This window comes from Columba livia, chromosome 5 (assembly GCF_036013475.1).
Source record: "Columba livia isolate bColLiv1 breed racing homer chromosome 5, bColLiv1.pat.W.v2, whole genome shotgun sequence".
In the NCBI taxonomy this organism is placed as follows: domain Eukaryota; kingdom Metazoa; phylum Chordata; class Aves; order Columbiformes; family Columbidae; genus Columba; species Columba livia.
Genome location: NC_088606.1, coordinates 24,940,920 through 24,966,968, shown reverse-complemented (window position 1 = coordinate 24,966,968; position 26,049 = coordinate 24,940,920). Strand labels below are relative to the sequence as shown.

Here is a 26,049-nt window from a genome sequence, read left to right as displayed (position 1 = left end):
ACATAAATGTAGGCTTGAGTTTCATTTCACCCTCAAAGACACTTGAGAATCAGAGCATATTAGGGAAACACCAGCTGATGCTTGTAGAATGGTACCGAGAAATAAACTGACCTTCTCTGCCCCACAGCCACTGGCAAGAGTCCAGTTGTTGGGCTGAGAAAGAGCATTAACTGTAGAGAAAAAAATATCTACTACCATGGTCTGTAAAAGAATGTAGACAGGATATCTGCTCTGCAAATGACATCAAAGAAGCAGCATATGAAAACATGAAATTTCATTTTTGTCTGTCTCCCCATTCCTGCTCTAATTGCCTCAGCAGCTTGGTTTCTCGCTGAGTGCCCTGCATTGCTGGACAAGGTGCCTCAGATCAATGCACAGCAATAGTGATGTTGTTGTAAGATCTGTCACAGGTGAGCATGTTGGGACTCATGCTTCCAGGGCCATGGGAGTCACTGATTTGAACTGTGGCAACACCCATGGAATGACACCGGGGTGTGAAGCTAGGATGGGACCACCCTGCGAGGGAAGGCCACAGAGCTGTCTCTGCAGTTGACTGATACGCTTGAGATCCTGCTTTGAAGTTCCTGTGTTCTCCTTATGCTGTTTGCTCCATTCCCTCAGCATCTCCCACTATTGCCAACCTGGCACTTCTCAGTGAGGTTGTGGATCCACCTGTCCTGGTGACAGTAACATTCATCCTTTTTTTCCTCATATCTGGTAGCACGAAAATATTCTTACTTGGGCAGTGGTGTGCCCGGCTACCCAGAAAGTGCTGAGGCTACCTTTAGAAGGCAAGATCAGTTGTGTGGCCTTTACTATTAGGGATTCCCATGAAGCCAGTGGTACAGAAAGCTAGGAAGAGAAGCTAAGGTCTGTAAGCATATTGGCTATTGCAGCACTGTCCACCCTAACCATGTTCCTGAGGCTGGTATTCACTGACTGTATCCCCATGCACATGGCCACAGCCTGGATGACAGCCTCCTTCCCTCCCTGCTGTCTTCATCCAGCCTTTGTCGCTGGGCTGCCCATGCTGAGCCAGCCTGTCAGCAGGCACCTCACACAGATGTCCATGTTGGTAGACTGGCACTTCCAGACGGGAGCAATCCAAGGCACAGACTGTGCCAGCTGCCTGGTGGAGGAACCAGGAAGGGTCTTGTCACGTGCAGAGCCTCCCAGATGCCATTTGTTTCCACATTCAGGTGCTGTCTAAGCTTGGACAGTATCGGCAGTTGGAAAACTGAGCTTTGAAGGTGTCTGAGGGAGAGTTCTTATGAGATGAGTATACACAGCCTGTTAGTCACACCGAGACACTGGATATATTTTGGCAAAGACAAGCAGAGAAAGTCTTTCCCTCTGAGCCAGGGTGCAGCCCACCAAACCCACACAGCTTGACCAAACTGACAGCCTGAGACTTTCCGATTGGCAACCCACAGCTTGACAGATGAAGTCTTTGGAAACTCCTTCCGGGTGGTGGGATGGGAGGGAAACATAGCGGTGCAGCCTTGTCCACCATGCACTTCTTCACTCCCTCCCTTTCAGCCCTGTCCTTTCTCAATACCCAGGAAAGATTAACTCCTCTCCGCGCGCCAGAGAAAGTTATTATCATTAATGAAGAATTAAAAGGGAGCGATTAATAAAGGGCCCTTATCTGGCAGCGAGGAGGAGGCTGGACAATGGGAGGAAGACTGAGAAAATGAAAAACAATAAATACGAACTGTAAAAGGAGGCGAGCGCTGCTCCCACTTGTTAGATCGCAGCTGCATCTCCTGAGGGGGGAAGGCTCCAAATTGCTAATTACTGCCTCTGAAAAGACCTCGCTCTGATATGTTTTCTGCTGAAAGGTTCCCATTAATGAAGCAGCGATGATGCCGTTTCCCTTTGACTTGCCTTCAATTCCCTCCCTGAGCTTCCTCCCAAGCCGGGAACAATGAGGCCCTGGGAGCTGGCGGCTCCCACAGGCCTCTCAGAGACTGGGCCGGGGGCAGCCGAGTGAGGGGAGCCGAGCCGGCTGTGAAATATGGAGGGGGGAGATAAGGCAAAGACAGAGGAAAGAGGCTCACTCCCAGGAGCCCAGGGAAAATTTGCAGTTATTATGAAGGAGATGAGACAGATTAAAAGCCCTTGTGTTCTGCGCTGCCCTTTTATTTAGTGGCTTCATCTCTGAGATGAAAGAAGTTGGAAATGACTTTCTCTGCGTTTTGCTGCAAGAAGCTTCACGGCACATTTTTTGACTTTATTCCTCCCTTTGTTTCTTGTCCCCTTTCTGTCTCTCTCTTTTTCCTTTTAACCCCTGGAAGGTTTTGCTGAGAAGCACCGTGGGACCAGGCAGAACATTTGCTGGGGCAGAGCAACGACTCCTCCACTCTCCCCATCCTCCCGGGCCGTGCCTCTCCCTCTGCCCGCGGGAGAGGGAGCTGGGCAAAGGCACCGCAATAACACGCTGCAAGCGTCCAGCCAACCTTCCTCTCCTGCTCACCTCGGAAGTGTCCCGCACCCCTAACATCTCCTCTCCCACCTCCAGGTCCAACAGCGGTTCAGCACTGGTGACCACAGGCTCTGGGCAGGGAAAAGAAGCCTGTCTGTACAGGTTATATCCAGTGATGGATAACAATCCAGTTGGGATAAGAGCCACTGAATATTCTCTATCCCTAGAGCATTTCACAAGCAAAACTAGTGCTGAGAAGACGGGACAGTTACCGTTGTCCACACAGGGTGCCTGCAAACTGCACAGAGAATAAATAATTTGCCAGGGATGCAGGATGAAGTTGAATGAAGGCGAGGATTCCAAGTTCATGGTCACTGGCCCACTCCAAAGTGAACGTTGTAAGACACAACAGAAATACCATAAACTGCTTGAAAACAGATTAACCAAACTGTCCCATTGCATTTATCTTATTTCTATTCCAATTTTTCTGATTTTTCTCTGTACACATTAGTGCTCCATTGCTGCACCTTTAGTTCTTGAGACTCTTCTAATTGTAAAAGCAGCTTCTGCCCGATCTTTTGCTTTACCAGAAAATCATCCCCCTCCCCCCCAAATCTGCTGCCTTTACTCAGGCCAAATGCTGCCAACATCTGTGGAAGTTCGGTTTGAATTGCTGGAAATGGCTAAAAAAAATGGACGGGTGAAGTAAAAATTATACCAGTTGCAAAACAGTTTGTTGACCAACAGAAACAGCAGAGAACTATTTGGGAAAACTAAGGGAAAACAAGAGAAATTAGAATGGCCATCCGCTGCCATCTCCCCGGGACTTCTGAACACAGATTTTCTAGTACACAATCATTTGGTTTGTTATCCTGCCTGGAACAGCCGCCAGTACTGAGTGCTTGAAATGAAGAGGTAAGAAGCTCTGAAGTGGATGTTTACAGAATAACCTTCCCATCAGGGGAGTTTCTCTCTAACCCAGACATTTTGTAGCTATTTCATATCCCTAACCATGAAAAAGGATTGCAGCATTGAAACAGGATTAGATTTTAGGAGGGATTGGCGCTCAGATCTGACAGTAAAAAGAAAACTCCTGTATTGGAAATAGGAAACTGGCATGGAAAACAAAATTTTGCAGGCAAATTGGGGGAGTTTCTGCCATTGAAGGGGTTAAAAAGACAAAAGGACAGAATTATACAGACAAATTGGTACAGAAAAAATAACTTAAATGAAGTCAGTTATTGGGAATGGGATAAAAATGGTCTAGCTAATGGCTGTATTTATTCTTTTAATATTTCTTTTCCAAGGAAATTTCTCAGAGAACTAAAAGCTAATGAAAATGTTAACATGACAGCTCAGATCGACATAAAGGACTGGTTAGAGAAATGGTATGTAGAAAGCTCAGTGAACTGAAACGATGTCTGTCCTGTTGGGGTCTAGGAATCAATGGCAAACCCAAGGATTCTCTTGTTTGTTGAAGTATCTCAACAGACTAGGGAGGGTGCCAGAGGACTGAGGAAAATCAAGTGCCGTACCAGTGTTTTGCAGAAGGGAGCAGAGAGGAAGCAGTGATCTTGGTAATTATTACCCTTTCAGAGTAACTTCTGCTCCTAGTGACATGATGGAATAAACAGAGGCAGAAAAAAAATGCAAAAATACAAAGGATGAGAAATCTGTGAGTAATAAGCTGCAGCATAGGTTTATAGAGAAAAAAATCACATCAGACAAACATGATTATCTGACTGAATTTACAAAATTAGTCAAGACAATGCCATGAACACAATATAACTGGACTTCAGCAAACCCTTTGATATGCTGCCTTGTAAAATGTTACTTGAAAAATGAGCCAGTATTGGCTTGAATATGAATGCAGTTACCCAGGTTAAAAAGGAACAAAAAACAAAACGCAAAAAATCCTACAAAAACCTAGCCACAAACTAACAAAAAACAACATGAAAGCTGAGAAATAACAGGGAATGCTAAGCAAAACAGGATGGTGGCAGGGTCACATCTGGCTTTATTCTGATGGCTGCCGGTGATGTGTAAGATGATAGGAAAAAAGGCACAAGGCTTAAGGAGAGGGGAATAACCCAGAGAGGTTTAATTTAGGAGATGACTAATTTCCATCCTGATATATGCGATTAGTGTGCCAGCAGCGAAATGGAGGCGTTTGTGTACTGAGTTTATTGGTTGCCTATTAAAAAATAATATAACCAAGCAACTAAAGAGTAAACGTATGGCCAGAGTTGCCCCGTTAGCAGGTAAATGATCTGTAATGGCTCCAACGGCGGCATCAACCACAGCCGAAACCGGCGTAGGAGCCATTAAAACCCTAGGAGCCCCGGGGCCCGGCCTGAGGGGTGGGTGTGAAGGCGACGGGCGCAGAGTGGTGCCCCGGCAGCGAGGCCGCTCCGCCGCGCAACCCCCGCCCCCGCCGCCAGACCCGCCCCGCAGGCGGGGCGGGCGGAGAGGAAGTGGCCCGGGGAGGCCGGAAGCGCCGGTGACGAGGGGGCTGGCGGAGCGGGGCGCCGGACGGTGAGCGGGGTCGGGGTGAGGCCCGGCGGGCCCGTGACGGAGCGGGGCGACCGGGACAAGGCTTCCCGGTAGGGCCCGGGGGTTGTCCGGCGGGGCACGGGCTTCTCCTCAGAGGAAGGGGACGGTGTGGCCGGGTGCGTGATGGCGCTCGGATTAAGGGAGGCGGCCTGCGGCAGCAGGTGCTTCACCGGCATGGGGATGCGGGTGTTTCTGAGCCCGGTAGGAGGTGGGGAGAGAAATCCCCTGTCGGCAAGGCACGAGTCGGGAGAGGGAGATTGTGAGGTGGGGGATTTGGGATTAGCTGCCTGACAGCCCCGAAGGTGGGAGGTTTTGGCAGTGGGAGCTGGGGCTCGGTCTCATACACCCAGTTCCAAGGAGCACAGGGTCCTGCACGCTTTGTTTTGCTGTTGAAGTGATGCTGGCTCACAGGCTACCTCTTTTGCCATCTGTTTTACTCTTCATTTTGCTGCTTGTCTACTTTTTGCGGGATTCAGTCTGTTTGCTGAGCAGACTAATGTGTCTCTGTGGCTTACCAACACCAGGTACTGAACTAGTTGCAGGCTCTCATACCCTTAAGATGTGCAATAGAGCATGTTGCTTCAATGCAAAAGATTCAACCGTTAGGCCTTTTCAGACACAGAGCACTTAACTGCTGCAGTAGTGACATCTCTGCTACCACGGTTAGAAGAGGGATTTAACCCTTGCAAAAGGAAGGAGTAAAGGTTAGCCCAAGAAGTGGAAGTTGTCCTGCATTGGGTTCTCCCAGGCAACTCCAAAGTACATGTGTAACTTGGTTAATGTTACAAAGTCTATAGCCTATTGTAGTCTAGTGATGTATTGGTAGCGGCATTTATGTCTGTTGCTAATTGTTGTCATTTTTAGTAGCATTGCCAATGGATGAACTGGTGCATGACTTGGCCTCAGCCTTAGAGCAGACTTCAGAACAAAACAAGCTGGATGAGCTATGGGAAGAGATGGCCCTAAGCCCACGGCAGCAGCGGCGTCAGCTTCGTAAGAGACGGGGTCGTAAAAGACGTTCAGACTTCACGCATCAGGCAGAGCATGCCTGCTGCTACAGTGAGGCCTCTGAGTCAAGCTTGGACGAAGCTGTCAAGGATTGCCGCGAGGTGCTGACAGCCAATTTCAGTGACTCTGATGACATGGCAGTGGTCAAACGACACCCAGCTCTCAGTGCCACCTTGAGGAGCAAGCAACACTCGTGGCATGAGTCAGACTCCTTTACAGAGAACGCACCCTGTCGACCTCTCAGACGCCGACGGAAAGTCAAACGTGTGACATCAGAGGTGGCTGCCAGTCTCCAGCAAAAGCTCAGGGTGTCAGAGTGGAACTATGAGAGGGGCTGCAGGTTCAAGTCAGCCAAGAAGCAGTGTCTTTCGCGCTGGAAGGAGAATGCCCCTTGGACATCATCCAGTCATGGCCTTCGTGAATCAGGGGAGAACAGGCCCTTCCTCAGCAAAGGGGGAAGGAAGGAGCGGATGGAGTGTGAAGCTGATGAACAGAAACAGGGCTCAGATGAAAACATGTCGGAATGGTGAGATATCAGTTTCTTCCCTGTTCTAGTCAGATGGCTGCTTTGCTTGCAGCTGCTTGTAAACCCTGTGCCTTGCTTTTAGCAGTTCTTATCAAATTATTTGCTGCGGTTCTCTTTTTGAAAAGAAATAGTTCAGAAACTTCTAAGCTGTAGATTTTTTCCAAGTCTTTCCTGTCAGTGCTGTACTGATGACCCAAAACACTTCCTTGAAAAGCTGGCAAGCTGATATGTTTCTGGCTTCTGTTACACAAGGAGCCCTCTGAAACGTCTGGCCCTTCAGCTGCAAAGTGCATGCTTGTGGCCTGAGGCTTGGAGAGCAAATCCACCACTGGCACTTGCTTTGCATGGCTGATATGAACTGATCTCAGTTTCTTGTTTTCAGAATTTACCGTAAGTAGTAATAGAGAACAGATCAAATCTCCTGTAATGACTCCTAGCCCTCTGTGCAGGTACTGTGTGAACCTCAGTCAAAGCATCTCTTCTCTGGATCTGGAATAGCATCCTGAAAGACTAGCTAGGGGAAAACGTACCTAGGTGATAAAGAAGTTGGTGGAAACTGAATTAATACTTACAGAATAAGCTTGTGCAAACAGTGGAGTCTGTCATGTCTTTGTGTCCAGTTTTGGAGAACTTTGATTTGTGGCAGAATCTCTTACAAGAGATAAGAACAAGCAGTGTAAATGTCATGGTCCAAGTTTGTTTGCGTGTCAGTATTGGGAAGTTTTACCCTTGAATATGGCTTTTATTCTCTCTATAGAAGGTTTGGTGTTATGAAACTGCTTCTGTACGAAGAGATTTTTCAGGTTAGAAAAGAAACAAGTGCTGAGAATCAAATGGAGGAGTTTTCTTAATGAATGGCCTACGGAAAGTGAATAGGGCTGTTTACTTGCTAATTATAATTATGTAAGAAGCAGGAGACATTGAGGAAACATTAAAAAAAATATATTTTTTCATAAAACCTGAGGTTTGGAACTCTGCTGTGGGACATTCTGGAGGTCCAAAATTTAAATGTATCCAAAAAGGAGATGTAGAGCATAGATTTATCAGGGGCTGTTAAGCATTACAGTCCAGATAGAAGATCTGACTCAAGAAGCCGTTAAACTGGTGACTGCTAGAAGTTGGAGGAATATACAGAGGAAACAATCAGTCTGTATTTGTCATGTTCTCATTCTTTCTTCATGCATCCACTGTAACAGGCACTATCAGGTAGAGGACAGTGGATTTGGAGAGTATAATTGTTTGATCCAGTGTAATTGTTCATACATTAAGGTTTGTTTAAGTGTGCTGGCTTTCTAGCTACTGCAGTTTGTTAGAGTGGATGGGTGGCACTTGGTTATTGAGGGCTTCGTGGATAATAGCTGGAAGGACACATTTCTCAGTGGTATTTTCTGGGAGACTGTGGAAAGCATAGGCTGTAGTACATCCTCACTGTCCTGATCCAGGGGACCACTGTTGCATTGTTGCATTTTTACTGAATCAGTGTGGTTTGCACGTAACTGTTAGAGGGTGGAAGTAGCAAAAAAGTGGTCATTTTTTTCCTCAAAATTGGCTATTGTTTGCTTTAAAAGCGAGTGTGAAGTTGGCCTTTTCAAGAGACTATTGGGTGCCTTTTTGTTATTAGTTATTAAAAGCACTTTTATCTTTTCAGAGGTATTTGCTGGTAGTCTGTGAAAGGGAATGTACTGAGTAGCCCCTGCATGTTGCATATCAGTGGTGATGGACTGAGAGATACCCTTACTTGATGTGGCAGTGATGGACAGTGTTTCTTGAGGTCTTTTTTTCCAGCAGTCAGAGTCTGTTCCATCATGTCAAACTTGAACTTAAACCAGCAGGCTTTCATCCAGTCTTTATTTGTGCCAGCCTTTGAAAGAGTAAATAAACAGCTTCATCTGGACTGTTACTTGAGGACCATGCTGGGAAATCACTTTGTTCTGTCTCAGTTGTCCCTTGCTCTCAAACTAATTATTGTGCAAGTGTCTGCATCAAATGACAATTACCATCTGCTGCCAAATCCTTGGGATTCTCTTTGGAAAGCCAGGGGTTGGAATATTTGACCCCTCCAACACCACATGTGTGATCTGTGCTGTGGCTCACTAGGGAGGGTCAAAGTTGGAGGGAGAAATTCATAAACCCTCTTGACTGCAGTGTATCCCTCACGGCAGTGAATGATCATGCTTTGGTCTCTGCTGCTCTAAATAAAGCGTTTGACTACCAGCAGCAGAATGAAACTGGCTGTGCTTACCTCACTCTTGCTCTGCTCTAGCTGTTTTTTCTGCCACTGTAAGAGAAGTACTTTGCACAGATGTCTAACAAGGGCACATCCTGAGGAAGGGAGAAGAAGACTGGATGCCTGAGAGATCGAATGGTATGGTTGTCATCAGACAAACTGGTGTGATGGAGGGTGACCAATACAGCATGTGGGACTTGGAAGCAGTCTGTGATGATCTAGTGGTTTATGAAACACTTGGGTACTCAGTTGGTTTCACTACGGTTTACTTATCTAGCAGTGAGGAGTGTCACAAAACTAAGTGTTTTTAGACAAACTAAGTTGTATATTCAGAACAGATTTTTTTTTTTTACAGCTTTTTTCCTCCCCTCCAGTGACACTTGCTTTTCTTTGTTATGTAGGAATGAATCTCTGTAAATACTAAAGCATGCAGCATTTCCTCTGCTTTCTAGAAGTCTACTTATACTAAACCAGATCAAAAACCTAGTGTATTCAGTAGATAAACTCCTATTCATTGAGGAAGCTTTGGATATAGATACTTAATGAGGAGGTAGTTTGTATAGTTTGCGTGTGGGCCTGCACCCACTCTTTTCCTGGAGGCAGATGTGCTGCAGTATTGTGATTCAAAGTGTGTGTAAAATTAAATCTTTGAAATTGTTTCCCAAACATAGCAAGAGATGAACACAAATTAAGAGAAGGAAGGATGTGCAGGAACATGATGAGGGAACAATGATGGTTCTAAGTTGGGTAATGACATGACTCAAATCCTGATATAAAAGTGATTGTGGAAAAAACAGTGGAAGCAAGTGGACTTTGTTTAAGTAGCCATTTGTATATTTGTACAAAAGTAACAATTAGCTTCTAAGACTGTTAGAAGTAACATGCCTTTCTGTCCCTTAATGCTTTGAGATTCCCTGTAGCCATAATAAAGCAAAGGCAAATTATATATAGAGTGCTGAAGTTCTTTCTCTTGCGGGTCTAAGCTTAGTACTCCCAGAATGGTCTGGGTTTGGCCTGAGGGCTGAACAAACCATGGTCCAAGAACTGTCTGAAAAATCTCTTTGATATGCTTACTAGTGAGAGATGTGCACTTTGTCTACTCTTAAGTGCCCTAACTCTTAATGTGACTTTTTCAAACTGGAGATTGTACTGACCCATCAATGCTGTGTGTTGTCACTGGCTTGGTGCAGATGTATTTGTTGTGGTTTAACCCTGATAGGCAGCTAAGCCCCACAAAGCTGCTCACTCATTCCTTCCCAGTAGTACGAGGGAGAGAACTGGAAAAGTGAGAAAACTCGTGAGTTGAGGTAAAGTCAGTTTAATAGGTAAAGCAAAAGCCATGTGTGCTAGCAAAGCGAAATACGAATTCATTCACTGCTTCCCATGGGCAGGCAGATGTTTAGTCATTTCTGGGAAAGCAGGGCTCTATCGTGCATAATGGTTACTTGGGAAGACAAATGCCGTAACCCCAAATGTCCCAGATTCCTCCTTCTTTCCCCCAACTTATATTGCTGAGCCTGGCCTTACATGGTGTGGGATATCCCCCTGGTCATCTGGGATCAGCTGTCCCGTCTGTGTCCCCTCACAGCTTCTTGTGCACCCCCAGCCTTCTCATTGGCATGGCAGCATGAGAAACAGAGATGGCCTTGGCACTGTTTAACCACAATTCAGCAATAACTAAAACATCAGTGTGTTATCAACAGTATTTTGGTCATAAATCCAAAACATAGCACCATAGAGCTACTATGAGGAAAATTTAACTCTGTCCCAGCCCAAACCTGTACAGTATTTTGGCCTGGGGGTGTGACCAGTGTTCATTCTGAGTATGCAGTGCAGTACAATTGCTTTACCCTTTGGAAGGGAGCTGTTTCAATGACAGCCCACAGTGGCAGTCAAGAGCATGGCTAAGCTGATGAATTGGAGGCCAGTCTTTCTGTAAAGAAAAAATTCCTCTCTCTTGGAAGGCAAGTGACAAAGACAGAGTGTTCAGCTTCCCCTCCTTATGCAGCTCAGCCTGACCTTCTGCAGCCCCTCGGTGCCTCTTGTTTTCTTATTTTTATAGAAAATCAATATCCCTCCTGACACAAACAATAGCTCAGGCGAAAGAATAAATGGGGGAAACCTGAGATCTCTGTCCATCACCTCTCACTTTAACTCCCCCAAACTATTTAATTATAAGCATGCTTTGCTCCAGGTGTTTGCAACAGTGAAACTGCTAAATGAGGACCATTTTAGCCAAAGATTGGGTGATCAATAACACTCTATAGCAGTAGCTTGTTGGATCAATAGCATTCATTATTTCATGGTTAAGGTAAGTAGCCTCCTTTGCAAGTGGAGGTCATTAATCAGTGCTTACTGGACCTGCAGAAAGGCTTGTGTAGCAGTCTAGTTTGTGTTCAGCCCTGAAGTGTAAAAGGGGTGGTAGAGAGGATGAGATCTGTGGAAGTTTGTTCCGGCAAAGCACTGGCAGTAACGTGTACTATAAGGAACTAGAGAGCTGTAAGTGCAGCAGCATGGCTGAAGTACTGTTAATATGGTCTGGGATCTTGACTTAATGCCTTTTCCTTTCTCAGGCACCTTTCCTCTGAGGATGCTAAAACTGTTATGAAGCAGTTACTCAATCCTCGCATCTGCTGCTCGTGAGGACTGTTAATCTAGGCTTTCAAAAGGGAAAGCAGACACACTAAGAGATTTGTCCAGGGTCATACACTGAGTTGGTAGGAGAGCTAGGAATGAAACAAATGACCTGTGGTTCTCAGTCCTTGGCCTTAATTGCTGTGGTGTATTTGTGGGAGGGTGAATGGATGGCCAAACTTTGTAATGGAGTGATTTGGAATTTGATATTAACTTGCGTACTGGAATATGGGAATGATGTACAGACTGTTCATCCCCTAAGTTTAAATGGCCTTTATACGATGATGAAGATGCAGAGTTCGGAGTTATCCAGCATGATGAGTTGATTTGGTTATACTTTATAGACTACATTTTCTAAGAGCAATAATATGCTCACAAAACGAAGTTTTATTATGTGCCTGCAATTCTTTGCAGTGACACATCTTGTGATCCCTCATCCTTCAGCCCTTTGAATCAAGGGGTATCCAGTTGATACTGGTTTCTAGTATGATCCAATTTCCCTGGAAAAAAGGGACCCAGAGATGCTGACAGCAGCACACCATAATTGCAGATTGGGCCTAGTGCTGAGTTACACCTGACGTTCGTATCTAAGGCCTTAGTGCTAAGGGGGTAGGCAGTAAGCAGATTCTGCTTGTTCTGGTATCTCTGAGCTAAATCAGAGGAAGTATTGCCTGAAGTGTCCAAGGATTGATTTAATATCAGCATTAAAGCCATGCTTGGGACTGACCAGAGCATGTAGTTTTGCTACAAATATTCATGCAGCTTTACAGTCAATTAATACCTTTCTGCACATTAATGTCTAGTTTAACTCTTCGGTTCAGGAATAAAGTCGCCTGTAACTGTTTCAGCAAATGCAAAGTGTGCTGTAATGAGGTTGCAATCATCAGCAGCAAGTCATGCTGTGCTAAGGTATTTAGCTGGAGAGCTGTGAATGTAGCAGCTGCCCTTCCCTCCAAAAGAAATAAAAGTTGCCGTAGATTGAAGGGGTTTTTGTACCTGTATAACATTTTTGAGAAAAAGGAATCTGAAGTAGAAAAGAACTTCACAGGGTTCTCAGTAGCTGTTAAGTGACCCAAGGACAGAGTTTTTAACTGCACTTAATTTCCTAGTGAGTATTCAAGACAATGTGATAGTTAGATTATTAATTCTAGTACCCGAGGCAAATGCCATTGTATTAATTACTTTTTGATAACTTAGAACTAGACTAGATGCAGGTTTCTACTCTTTTCAAGTGATGCAGCATTGCTAGGTCTTAACAGAAGGTAATTATGTGCTATGCCAGAGCCAGCCATGTATCTGAAATGCATGTGAGATATGTAATGCATTTGGAGCTCAGAGAAGCTAGTAAAATGTAATAAAGTGGTTTATGTTTTGTATCTGCTACAATTGTAACAGTGTTTGTTTCTTTGTTTTTTGTTCCAGTGAAACCAGCAGTGTATGCAGCAGCAGTGATACTGGCCTGTTTACCAATGATGAGGGCCGTCAAGGTAACAACTGTCCTGTGATTTTCCTCATCTTTTGCTGGGGAATTTATCTTAATTTCTTTACAAATACAAAGAAAGACCTGTGTTTGAAGAGGGACAGAGAGAGCTAGAAGTTAAAAAATGAGCTGAGAGCTACAAAGGTGTGATTTTGATAACAGTATGCTCATCCTGCTGAAATACTCTGCGTGTCAGATCCATAACATTTGATATGTGAGACACTATTATTATGGAAAGGCACAGAAATACAAAAGGAGTTTTAGACCTCTCCATCATGAAAGAGCAAAGCTTGTCATTTATTTCTATATGTGTTTTAATTCTTGTCTACATACTATTAGTGCCTGAATCTGTTAGTCATTTTCTTTATGGGTGGGAAGAGATGATGGGGAAAAACATCACTTAGTATTGACAAGTCATCTGATGGCCTGTGCAAAGAAGACAGTGGTAATACATGAGAAGTTTTATTTCTTTAAGTATGCGTTCCTCACTTGCTCTTGTGTGCATTAATTAAGCCGAGCATTTTTAATGGCTGTTGTAGAAATGGTTTCTTAGGCCATTTAAATGTGGAGTCTAATCTGGTTTTATTTATCCGTGTCCGGTTTATGGGAGATACAGCAGAAGTAAGTGTGAAAGAGGTTGCGGTAGGCACATAGGCACTCAGGGCTATTATATTTGGAGCAGGTTGAATGTGACCCTAGAGACCTTTAATTCCATGCAACTTCTGGTGGTGTGCACTCCGATTCTGTCACATTTCACAAGCTAAGATTTGGATGAGATCTCTTCTGGGAATATGTGAGTGCTGAAGGAAGTAGTATCAGTAAGTCGGTAGGAAACGCTGCTTCCCCTGGCTTGTTACTGACCCAGGTATCTGTGTGTGAGGCAACTCGATGTTAGCAAATATGCTTAATATTTTCCAATGATCTGTTAGGCTGTAGTGATCTGCTGTGATCTTAGGAGGCTATAATACTTTCCCTAGGTGTAGGAATTTAAAATATTACCTTTGACTTTTGCTGAAAAAATAACTGTTTGCAGTCTCCCATCCTTAAAAAGCAACAGAAGAGTCAAATCTTCTGTCCTCTCTTTTTGCTGACGCTTGTTCTGGGGGAGCTGAAATTAGCAAGCACTTGCATATCAGATGATGAAGCAGGGTGGTGACTGAAGTGTTGAATTTTTACTTTATCACCCAAGGCAAGATTGACGTAGACTGGATAAATATATACATATATCTATATCTATATACTTGTCTATATGCTTGCCCTATATACTTGCTCTGGTTTTATATCATGTGTTAGACATAACTTTTTGGCTGCTACTAGAAGTAGCATACACAGGTTAAACCACAACACTGGCCAAGATGTTTTAGCTTATAGTTATGTTAAAAAGGCTTTTAAAGTGTTGTGCTTTCAGATTAAATAAGAAACATATTCCTTAACTTTTTTTGACAATTCCAAATCATAAAGCAAACAATAACAGCTCCCCAGTTCAGTCAGATGGAGAGAGCACAAAACTTTTTTCTTTGTCACAGATCATCACCTTAGAAATATTTTTCTAGTACAATTCCAAACTGAATAATAGGAAATTTAGGATAGCAGTGTGCTTAAATTGAATGTAGTTTGTTGGGGTTTTTTTTGTTTGTTTTGTCCCTCCCCCCCCTTTTTTTGAGGTTATGTCGTGTACTATTCTTGCTGTTGCTAATTAAATAGGTTGTCTTTGTAATTCCAGGTGCCAGTGCACTTTTGTGAGCAGAGGATGGTCCTAGTTTATAAGTTGATTATAAGCTTTTTTTGTTAAATGCATTGGGACCTCTCACAGTGAAAGTTACTGTGGTATTAGCATATGGTCCTGATAGTTGAAGTTTGTCTCATGAAAGTAGTGATTTGAGATATGACAGTGCACTGTGCTCGTAGATCCAAAGCCCTAGAGATATTTTTGCACAAATTATGATCACTTAGAAGAATTATCCAACATTACTTGTTTTTAAATTACTAAAAGGTGGACAGGGATATTTATATTTTAAAATATATTTGTCACAAGCATGCTACATCATCTGACATATCACAGAAATAAAAAGCAGTGTCAGAGCTTTGAGATGAAGTGTTCTGACTGTCCTACCTGTTGCTGATTAGCATTGGTTTTGGGTGTTGCTTCTTCTGGTATGTGCAAGATTGCAGCATGGGATGGGGTTGTGCTTTTTGGTGGTTGTTGTGGTTGGTTTGTTTTGGTGGGTTTTTTGTTTGTTTGGTTATGTGTTGTTGTTGTTATGTGCGTTGTTTTTGTTTTGTTTTTCCTGGCAAGATGTCTGGGCAAGCATAATGGGCTTTAGTCAGTGATAATGTAACTTGGTGAGGAAAGGAGAATAAGTGGAGATGCTTGAGTTGAGACTTAATGGTAGGCAAATGACAGTTTAGCCTAAGTCAGGTGTGTTAGGTTTTTAAAGCAAGGTGAAATGCCATGCAATTGCACAAGACTGTTAATTGAGCTACTGAAAAGCAAGGTGTGCCATCCTCCTGCTTTTCTTTTAGGCTGCTCGTGTGCTACTGCTCTCAGAGGATTCCTGGCCAAGCAGATTTACCATGAATGGTGTCTGATACAATTCAGTTTCAGACTGCAACTGCATTAATTACAGTGACCCTGCTTTACGGAGACTTTGGTCATGACTTCAGTAGCTGCTGCTCTAATTTTACAAAGAGTTTGTTGTTTCAAGAGATTATAAGAAATTTGGATTGAGGCAGACTCCCAACACAGTTAGTACTTACACTCAGAGTGACCATTTCTAGTAGTTGTGTGTTTTCCTCTTAGCTGCCAACTTAGGAGACTAGGGACCTTTCTTATCAGTGAGTATGCTTCTTTTGCTTACTCTGTGAGCCTGTTCTTCTCCTGTTGTGAAGTCTCTCCTGTGACAGCTTATAACACGTGCGAAATGATTGACTTCTACCTCTGTCACAGTAATTACTTGAGAGAAAGAGTTCTGCATAAGACATCACACAACATTGAACTAAGGTTGATGAGATGCAGTCACAACAGAGTGCTAAAGCTGCCCTAGGCAGGTCTATAAAGAGGGCTTTGTTCCAGAGGGAAATTCTGTAGACTGATGAGTTGGATTGTTTAAAGCATTTAGTGAGGCCCCATAGTTACTGCAGATCATTGAAACAGAATGCAAATATAAGACTCTTCAGGAAGGAATTCAAAATGAGATTTTGGTTGTTTCACATCCAGAAATGCCTACCTGTACTGTTTTGTGGGACTGTCACGGGGCACATTTATGTTACTTGTGGCTAATTTCATGCTATTTCTTTAGGAGATGATGAGCAAAGTGATTGGTTTTATGAAGGAGAATGTGTTCCAGGATTCACTGTCCCCAACCTTCTTCCCAAGTGGGGAGCTGACCACCGATCTGAAGTGGAGCGGATTGACTCAGGCCTGGACAAGCTCTCAGATTCCACGTTCCTGTTGCCCTCACGGCCGGCTCAGAAAGGTGAGGTCCCTAAGGAATGCCCTGTGTTCGAGAACTTTTGATGTGATGGCAAGAGTAGATTCTGTTCATAGGTGCTGCAATTTCAAATGGTGTGAATGATCTGGTTTTTTTAATGATTCAGTTAAAAATAACGGCGCTAGTGGAGAGGATACTAAAATACTCATACCAGCTGCCCACATTCTTGAGTCTTTTTTTGTTTTTTAATAGGGATTTTATGTGATTTGTGCATTAATGGGCATATCTGCCTCTTACAGATTGAGAAAAAAAGAGACAGAGGATCTGATCTGACCACTGAACTAACTATTCTTCCTGGTGGTTTTGTCATGAAGAATCTTTTGTATTCGTTACTCAGTTTTTTCTGGATTTGGTTTTCAGGATTTCATGCTCGCCTGAATCGCCTTCCAGGAGCTGCTGCCCGTTGTCTCCGAAAAGGTCGGAGGAGGCTTGTTGGCAAGGTATTTCCTTTTGCAAGATAATAATTTAGTATTTCCAATGCTGATCAGTCCTGATGTACTATCCTAAGATATCATGTGAATTCTTTTCTCCAGGAAGGGGCCCTTTTCATTTTTTGTTTCAGGTTTTGTTTGATTTGTGTAACTGCTTTGACTGTCAGAAGTTGATTGAGTGACTAAGTGGATTTTAAGGTAGGTTTGGAGTGGCAAAGACAGTTGATCAGTGATAAAAGCAGTATGAAAGGAGGTCTGAAGATGAATGACAGGGAGAATAAACATGAAGAAGATTTAGACAGAATGTAGGGGAAAATGACGATGGCATGAGACTTGTGCATGCTCATAATCTGAGACTACAAGGGCAGAGAGGTGACTCAAAGGTGAAGGAAGACCAAATTTTAGATAGGGAAGCAGACCAAGATGAGTGTCAGCAAAGGAGGGTGTTTTTAACAGTTGCATTTTTAGTGGAGAGACAGAAGAATAAAAGGGTATATGCAATAATGTAGACAAAATTACCCAAAGCCATTGACTAGGTTTATTACACGTAGGACAAACAACAAACAAAATATTACTCCTGTTTCTGAGGGAATAAACAGTACCTTGCAGGTGCCTGTCTAAAAGAGGGAGGAATACACCTGGTCAGGTCCGGATCTTGGAGTGTTGTGTGCTGTTGTCTCTTGTAAAAGATGTTTGTGAGAAGGAAGGTATTGTCTGTGTTTGGCTTTACTTTCATTGCAGTGTGCTCAGTGCTTGTGAAAATATTGGCATGTATTATGAGCTGGCTGGCTTTAGAGAGTTTGTTAGTAAGGTGTGTTAGAGGGGCCTGGGTTGTAGAGGAGTGCGACTTCTTCCTTCTGTTCAGTCACACTTGAAAGATCTTTGTTTGCCCCTTCTTTCTTCTAGTCACCTTGCGTAGCAGTAACCAGCATTTAAAATATGAACCCTCAGCTGGCAGGACACTGGATTTGGGTAGAGTTCCTCAGGCCACCTGCAAGTGGCTTGGCCTGTCGGCAGCGCCTCTAATGATCTGAGTGAGAAGGATAATATTTACTTGTTTAATTCATCTTCATCACCTTAAAGGGATCTTTGTCATTTGCAGCAGAGGTCACTGCTCCCCCTTACCCATCTCTCTCTAAATTGTAATCATAAATAATGAGTTTCATTCAGAGCTCCCCGCCAGCGAGCTGCTAATTACCAAAAGTACGGCTTGTAATTTACACAGTAATAAACCGTAAATTTAAACATTACGGCACTTTAAGTTAATTTTCCTGCTATAACAAATAGCCCATCTTTCACCCCTGCTGCAACCTTACAACTCCCCCCAAACTTTGAGTGTGTTTTACCTATATACCTGGCAAAAGCTGTGAAGAATCTTACCTGTGGAAGACTTCTGTCCTCATCTGCAGACCCTTACAACAGAGTATATTTCTTTCTTGGTGGTAGTTGCTATGCAGATATGAACAGGTCATGTTTCAGACCGTGTGTGTATGCCACCATCAAGCACATATACAGGACGGTGTCTTGCAGGGAGAAATGTGCTCCCAGAGCAAGTCGCGTGCAGTAGCATCCATGGTCAAAGTTGACCCTTTGGTCATGAGCCCATCTATATGTTGCATCCCTTTCTTGATGAACTGAGTTGTCTTGGCCCCCTGAATTATAAATAATTCACCCTTATGTTGCCAGTCCAAATCTACCTGAGCCACTTTAATCCTAGCAGCCTGATCCACCTACCTATTGTTTTGATGTTCTTCAGTGGCTTGACTCTTGGGTACATGAACATATACGTGACGTACTTTTCCGACCAAGTTCTCTATCTGAGCAGCAATATCTTGCCATAATTCAGCAGCCCAGATGGCTTTGCCTCTGTGCTGCCAGTTGCTTTGCTTCCCCACAGAGCATTTGCCACCATCCATGAGTTGGTAAAAAGATAAAAGTAGTGGCCTTTTTTCTTGCTCAGCAATATATAAAGCCAGCTGGATGGCTTTCGCCTCTGCAAATTGACTCGATTCATCTTCAGCACCTTCTATGACTTGTTGTGTAGGACTCCACACAGCAGCTTTCCACCTTCCATGTTTTCCTACAATATGACAGGACCTAACAGTGAACGAGGCATATTGTTTTTCATTTTCTTGTAGTTTGAAGCCCCTTCAGCATGCTTGACCTCCTCTTCTGGTGATATTCCAAAATGTTTGCCTTCTGGCCAGTCCATGATCACTTCCAAGATTCCTGGGTGACTGGGGTTTCCCATTCGATTTTATTGTGTGATCAGTGTGACCCACTTACTCCATGTAGCATCAGTTGCATGGTTTGTAGAGAGGAGACCCTCACTTTGAACATCCAGCACAGCACTGGCAGTTGAGGTGCCAGGAGGAGCTGTGCTTCAATACCAACCACTTCCGAAACAGCTTGAGCCCCTTCATATCCTGCCAGTATCTCCTTTTCAGTCGGAGTATAGTGGGCCTTGGATCCTCTTTATCCCTGACTCCAAAACCTCAGGGTCTGACCTCAAGTCTCCAATGATGCTTTCTGCCAGAGACTCCATGTAGGGTGATTCTCCCTAGCTGTGGTGTAGAGCACATTTTTTTACATCTTTTCCTGCCTGGATTGACCCGAGGGCTACTGCATGAACTATCTCCTGTTTAGTTTGTTCAAAGGCTTGTCATTGCTCAGGTCCCTATTTGAAATAGTTCTTCAGCTGAGTCACTTGAGAGCATTTACAATCAGGCTGTAATTTGGAATATGCATTCTCCAAAAATCCACAACACCCAAGAAAGCTTCTGTTTCCTTTTTGCTAGTCAGTGGGGACATAGCTGCTATTTTGTTGATCACATCCATTGGGATCTGATGATGCCCATTTTGCCATTTTATTCCTAGAAACTGGATCTCTTGTGCAGGTCCCTTGACCTTTGTTTTATGTCAAAGCCAGCTTTCAGGAGGATTTGAACTATTTTCTTCTCTTTCTTGATAACTTCTGCTGTGTTGCCCCATACAATGATATTGTACATGCATTGCAGGTGGTCTGGAGCTGCACCCTATTCCAGTGCAGTCTGGATCAGTCCATGGCAGATGGGAGGGCTGTTTTTCTACCCCTGGGGCAGCTGATTCCAGCAGTACTGGACATCTCTCCAAGTGAAAGTGAACTGTGGCCTGCACTCTGCTGCCAAAGGCACTGAGAAGAATGCATGAGTGATACTGGTTGTGGGATAACACTTGGCTGTCTTCAACTCCAGTTTGTATTGAAGCCCTAGCATGTCTGGCATGGCAGCACTCAGTGGCAGCGTGACTGCATTCAGTGATAGTTTGCTGTTAGTCACCAACCTCTACTAGTTTTCATGTTGGCCGTATGTGACTGTTAAAGGGTTAGGGAGTCTTACCGATCACTGCTTCACTCTCCAGTTGACATATGGGGGGATGGGAATCAGGGAGTCTTGGTTGGTGCAGTATTGCTGCTGGTGCAACATTCTGGTAACACTTTGCACCTGTTGTTCTTTGACCCTCGGCAGCCCTACAAAAGAAGTGCCCTCTGAGAGACCAGCCAGTGTAGACAGATGTTTAATTTCCTCTGTCTCCAAGGCTACTACATCGAAAGCTCACCAGCACCCTTTCAGGTCCATGAAATATAGTTTCCTGAGGTAGTCTATGCCAAGGATGCCCAGGGCTTCTGGACCAGTCACAATGGGGGCCTTTTGCGACTCTTTCCCAGTTGGACTTACTTCAACTTCCAATACAGTTAGCTGTTGGGATCCCTCTGTTACTCCTGAAATACAGATGGGTTCTGCCCTGTTATAGCTTTATGGCACTAGGGTACATTGGGCATCAGTGTCCACTAGAGCCTTACACTCTTGGTTTGATGTGTCAGGCCATCGAATTCACACAGTCCAATAAACCTGCTTATCCTTTTCCTCCACCTGACTGGAAGCAGGGCCTTCTAGGCCTGGTTATAGTATTTGTTACTGGCTTCTTGTAAAAATGAAAAAGTCCTTTCAAGAGGATTAGACATAAGATCAGCCCTTCTACTCTGTCTGGGGAGCTGCCTGCTGGAAATTGGAGCAGCATTTTTTCCTGGAAGAATCCCGTTTTGTCATTGTTTTTTCTTGCAATTCACATACCCATGCCTCCAGTGTTGAGGTAGATTTTTTCCATTCCACTTCCTCATGTCCTCTCCATGGTCACACAGATAAAACCACAGAGTGCCTTATGGTGTGTATCCTTTATATCCTCTTTCTTGAGCCAAGGAATACTTACTTCTAATATAATAGCTGAGATACTGGTTCATACAGGTGGGGAGCAGAACTTACCCTTGAATTTCTACAACTCTCAGGACAGTTTCTCAGCTAACATGTCTGGCAATTTCTCCATAGCAGAGACGTAGGCTCATAGGGAGGAAGAGAGATTTCCTTTGTATTGCTGGAGTTGGCTAGCCAATCCATCCCATTTGTACCTTGCCTTCTTTCCAGGACATGACTGCCAATGAGTTAGTACACAATGATGGTGCAACCCGTAGAAACTTCCACCACATGGGTTGTGTGCACTGGACTTCATCTGAATCTGTGGGTAACTGCTCATTATTCAGATAATTATAAGTCACGTCCAGCACAGCTAATTTCCTCAGGCACTGGATACCTCTCTCCATGGTGGTCCACTTGCCTGGGTGACATGTAACATCATCCTTCAAGGGGTAGCTTTCCTTCACACCTGACAGAAGTAGCTTCCAGAGGCTGAGGGCTTGTGGCTTTTTCCCAATTGCCTTGTCAATGCTTCCTTCCCTAGACAGAGGTCCAGCTGTTTGACTTCCCTACCCTCTAATTCCAAATTACTGTCCCTGTTATCCCAGCACTGGAGCAGCCGGGTAACAATGTGCTTGCCTGAATGGTGGCTGAAATGTTTTCATGTATCTTGCAGTTCACTCAGGGGTAGGGATGGGGCAATTATTTCTGATTCTGCCTCTTCCTCCTGTTCTTATGATGGCTCTCGTTCATCATCATCCCTCACTAAGCGAACTTTTTTTTTTGTATAGAGAGACTGATACTGGCACAGGTTGGTTCTCTAGTTCAGCTGCAGTGCCTTTCTCCAGGATTTGAGGAGCCACAGTGCCTTTTGCCAAGGTTGGAGTAGCTGCAGTGCTTGGCATGAGGGTGGGAGTAGCTGCAGTGTCTGTTGGTCTGCTTTCTCTCTCTTCCCCCTGAGGGTGCTGCATAATATTGAGCACTGTTTGGTAGATACTGGTCAGGACCCAGCATAATGTGGTAAGCTGTGCCTCTTTGGAATAGCCACAGCATTTTCCTTTTAAAAATTCTGTCACTTCATTGGGGTCCTGTAGTTGTTCAGGAGTCAAGTTCCACACCATTGGTGGTGAGAAGCTCTGTAGATACCTGCCCATATTGTCCATCATGCTGTGCCACCCATGACTATCTAGCCTCAGGGCAGATATCTGGGTGGTATTCTTAAAAAATCTTTTTGTACCTCCAGCTAAGACGTGAAACACATTCAGGAGACATAGCAGTAAGAGCATGCTGGCTTGAACATCCCAAGGATGTTCAAAAATCTCGAAAACTGTTGTACCCAGCCTGAAGGAGAAAGTAGAAGTGAAAGAAGGGGAAAGTATCGCCTCCATCTTCCCCATACATTGTCTGATATTACTAATCAATTCCAAGAGAAGGCACCTGAGGTGGAGATGTGACAGTGATGCTGCATACAGATACCAGCTTACCTTCGTGGCCAGTGATGTTATCATAAGGCAACATTACACAGGACAGCAAAATGGTAATCCTGATCCTTCTCCCAGAGGTGATAAACAGCACTGCAGGGAATACGCAGAGCATGTAAAAACTTACATAACACAATCATGTGGAGAAACAAAACAACATTATGAGAAGCGACTATTTAACTAATATAATAAGTGCATGTAACAAATTTGTTTTAACACACTCTGATCAGATCTGTTGTTATCTCAGCCTTGTGTGCGCCATGTTGGGCGCCAAAACAGAACTGTTGTAGTTTAGCTCCAGCTGGCTGCTTGCTTGCTCCTCCCTGCCCTTGGTGGGTTGGGAAGGAGAAAACTTATAGGTTGGGATAAAAACAGTTTAGCAGAACAATATAGGAAAAGATTAACAACATTAATAACAATAAAAGATTTACAAAGTGATGGATACACAATGCAATCATTCACCATCCAGAAAACCAATACACAGCCTGCTCCTGAGCAGCAATTGCCTCCCACAGCCAGCTCCCCCGCTTATACACTAAGTATGATGTCTTATGGTATCAGATACCCCTTTGGCTAGTTTGGGTCAGCTGTCCCGGCTGTGTCTCCTCCCAGCTTCCTGAGAAAATTAACTGTATCCCATCTGAGCCTAGGACAGTGAGACAGTGTGATGTCCTGTCTGTCAGCCTGTTTCTGGCCCAGCTGACTTTGTACTAGTCCAGTCCTTGTAATCACTAAAATAATAAAAACCAAACCCCACAAGTAAAACTGAATGATTTTCTGCCATTGTTATTTGTTAAATTGGCTGGGTTGGGGGTTCTGAAAGGAGAAGGTGAATATGTTTATCTGAGAGTGGGCTGGGAAGGAAAGGATACGGACCAGGGGGATGAGATTTGTTCTTACGGGTAGCAGCAAACTATCATGTCTGCTCACTATGTGAGTCTACAACCTTTTACCTGTCTTTGTGTTTCAGGAGACCTCCATGAGCACTCTGGGCACCGAGAGGCTAGGTCGTATTGTTAGTGATCCACGCCAGAAAGAGTAAGGCCCTTAACAGCTGTTGTGTAGAACTTTGGGAGGGAAGGAAGAACTATTGGGTCCTCTTCCCTCCTGGGACTGAAGGGAATGAAGAGCCAGATTGTAACTTAAGCGTGCAGTGACCTGTGGAATGGGAGACAGTCCTCTACTGGTGGCTTCTCTGTTTACTTGTTTGCAACTGCTGACTTCCATTTTGTTATAAGGCTGCCACAGTGTGTGGACGCTGTTCAAATCCCTTTGGGTTACAGTCAGCTTTGTCTTTCCACCTCCCTTATAATGTGCTATTGCAATAACTGCAGATGTTATGCACAGTATGAGAAGACTGAGCCCTATATGTTAGTTAATTAAAAAGCTTCTGTGTGGAGTCACGCTATGGACACACACAAAGACTGCAGAAATCATGCTGACAAGGCAGCCGCGAAATTGCTTTCTCTTTCTTTCCTGTTCCTTCTACTTCTCCAAGCAGTGTATTTAAATTGTAGTCAACACCAGAAGTTCTCATGGTGTCTGTCCTTTTGGCATCCCTCTAATGCTGTTCTAGTTGGGCAATGGATAGGTAAGGATGGCACCTCTTGACTGTAGTGCAGTAGCTGCCTTAACCAGCTGTTAGTATCCAGTTTTCTTACTTGGATCTGAAATGTGTTGCTTTTCATATCGGCCTTGCTGATGTTTAATCTTTTTCCTTCTCCCTCCATCTTTGTTCTTCTCTTCCCCTTCTCTCCTTACCCCCCACCCTCCTTTTTGTTTTCCTCTGTGTTTGTTCCTCCCTTGGCATTGCTCCCACCTGTCCTTCTGACTGCCTCCTTCCAGTTTTTGGTTACCATCCATGGGGAAGAGAGATCGCAATCAGGTAAGCTGACTCTGCTCTACCTTTTCTTTTTTTTTTTTCTTTTTTTTTGTTCTCTAGAAAGAACAAAGTGCCAGCTTCTGGTGTGGCCTGTGCACGTGAGGTAAGATGGCCCTGTCCCTTCTCATCTTGGTAACTGATGTCTTCTGGGCTTTGAACACAACCCATGTCTCCAGCATTATGTTGTTTATTTAAACTGATTAGCTCTGTATTTCAGGTTAGTGTAGGCCTTCCTCTCTGACAGTAAGTGGGAGGGAAAATGACTCTTGACAGGAGCTTTGGCCTTGCAAATTTCCATATAAATTGGAAGAGTTTCCTCTTTTTAAATGCTTTGCCCTGTTTGGCTCAGGCTTCTACCTGATAGCCTCATCAATAGAGAAGGGAAAAAATGGTAAGTAGTAAGTAACGATTGTAATTAAGTAGCAGCCATCACAGGAAACTGTAAGAAGTGATAAGCAAGAGAAACAGGCATTCTTATAACTGACACTCTTATGTATGCACTCTTATTTTCTTTGATAAGCCTTTCATAGCTTCAGTGCTAGGAGGCATTTTTACTTTAGATATAAGAGCTTGAGTTCTTGATAGCAGAAAGCAAAAAGGATCTTCCATTTGAGCACTCACATTGTAAGATTGTTCCTATCCATGCTCACTCCTTTCTGTTTACTTGCAAGTTGTTTTTCGGTTGGTGAGCAGTAGGACTGAAGTCTGTTATACCCTTCAGGTGACTAAAACTACATATATGGCAAGAAATAATTTTCAGGCCTTTGTGCAATTGTGTATTTTCTGCTAATGAGAACATTTCACATACCGCTTTTCTGTTGCTAGAGATAAGAATGATTACTACATAAGCTTTAAAATGGACAAAATAAATTTTGTTTTCCTTAAATGAACTTGGATCAACTACAGAGGGTTACTGGTGCTTCTCCCCTACTGTGCAGCTGCAGTGTTACTTCATTGACAGTAAACTAACAGGCCAGTGGAAGGAGGAGCTCCATGATAGCAGCAGTTTTGTGGTGCATGGTGCCTCTTCTTTCTCAGAAAGGTTGAAGGCAAAGGCCTAGTACAGAGTTCTAGAGTTGCAAATGGCTTTTATGATGAGTTCTGCTACAGCTGTGGATTATTCAGTTGTCTTTATTGAAAAATGCATCAATAATTCTAGTAACACAAGAAAAGTGTTTTGGAGATGGCTGTAGCACTTTGCAAAGCACATGGAAATGAATTTCCTCTTTGTGGTGTGAATTATAAATAAAGAGGAGATGCTGAATTGAAGTGTAACTCACGTACCACGGAGAAACTACCAGTCTAAACCTTAGATTTGCATATTGAGCAAAGTTTGGTCCATGCATTGATTGACTAGATTGTTCCATTTCTGTCTGACCTTTAAAAAAATCTGAAGAGTTGTGTCTTCTGCACAGGTTTGGTGCCTTCTGTTTCGTGTGTGTCTAACAAGGGATCTGAGATATGCCTGACCACAGTGTTTCAGAAACTTGGTTTAAAGCAGTTTTCAAAAAAAGCTTGTGAGGTGGGTTGGCAGTGCGAGGAGCAACTCACTTGTGGCATGAATTGGGAGCTCATTATGAACTAGGGGAAAGGGACCTGGGGGTCCTGGTGGACAACAGGATGACCATGAGCCAGCACTGTGCCCTTGTGGCCAGGAAGGCCAATGGCATCCTGGGGTGTAT

At 43.9% G+C, this 26,049-nt stretch overlaps 1 protein-coding gene across 23 annotated transcripts in view; it reads left to right on the top strand.

Moving 5' to 3' along the window:
• Positions 1 to 4,829: 4,829 nt before the first annotated feature.
• The window catches only part of GPATCH2L (G-patch domain containing 2 like), a 38,694-nt gene continuing 17,474 nt past the window's right edge, over positions 4,830 to 26,049 (top strand). For 3 of the 23 annotated variants that reach the window (XM_065063855.1, XM_065063847.1, XM_065063858.1), the window contains exons 1-7: positions 4,863 to 4,960; positions 5,843 to 6,512; positions 12,796 to 12,860; positions 16,153 to 16,329; positions 16,705 to 16,784; positions 23,456 to 23,523; positions 24,331 to 24,370. In XM_065063855.1, coding sequence (XP_064919927.1) covers positions 5,854 to 6,512; positions 12,796 to 12,860; positions 16,153 to 16,329; positions 16,705 to 16,784; positions 23,456 to 23,523; positions 24,331 to 24,370 — 1,089 coding nt within the window. In that variant the 5' untranslated portion in view covers positions 4,863 to 4,960; positions 5,843 to 5,853. Of the gene's footprint in view, positions 5,029 to 5,072; positions 5,095 to 5,842; positions 6,513 to 12,795; positions 12,861 to 16,152; positions 16,330 to 16,704; positions 16,785 to 16,906; positions 16,974 to 23,455; positions 23,524 to 24,330; positions 24,471 to 26,049 lie in introns of those variants that run through there. The other 20 variants (XM_065063856.1, XM_065063848.1, XM_065063842.1 and 17 more) reach the window with 15 other exon arrangements.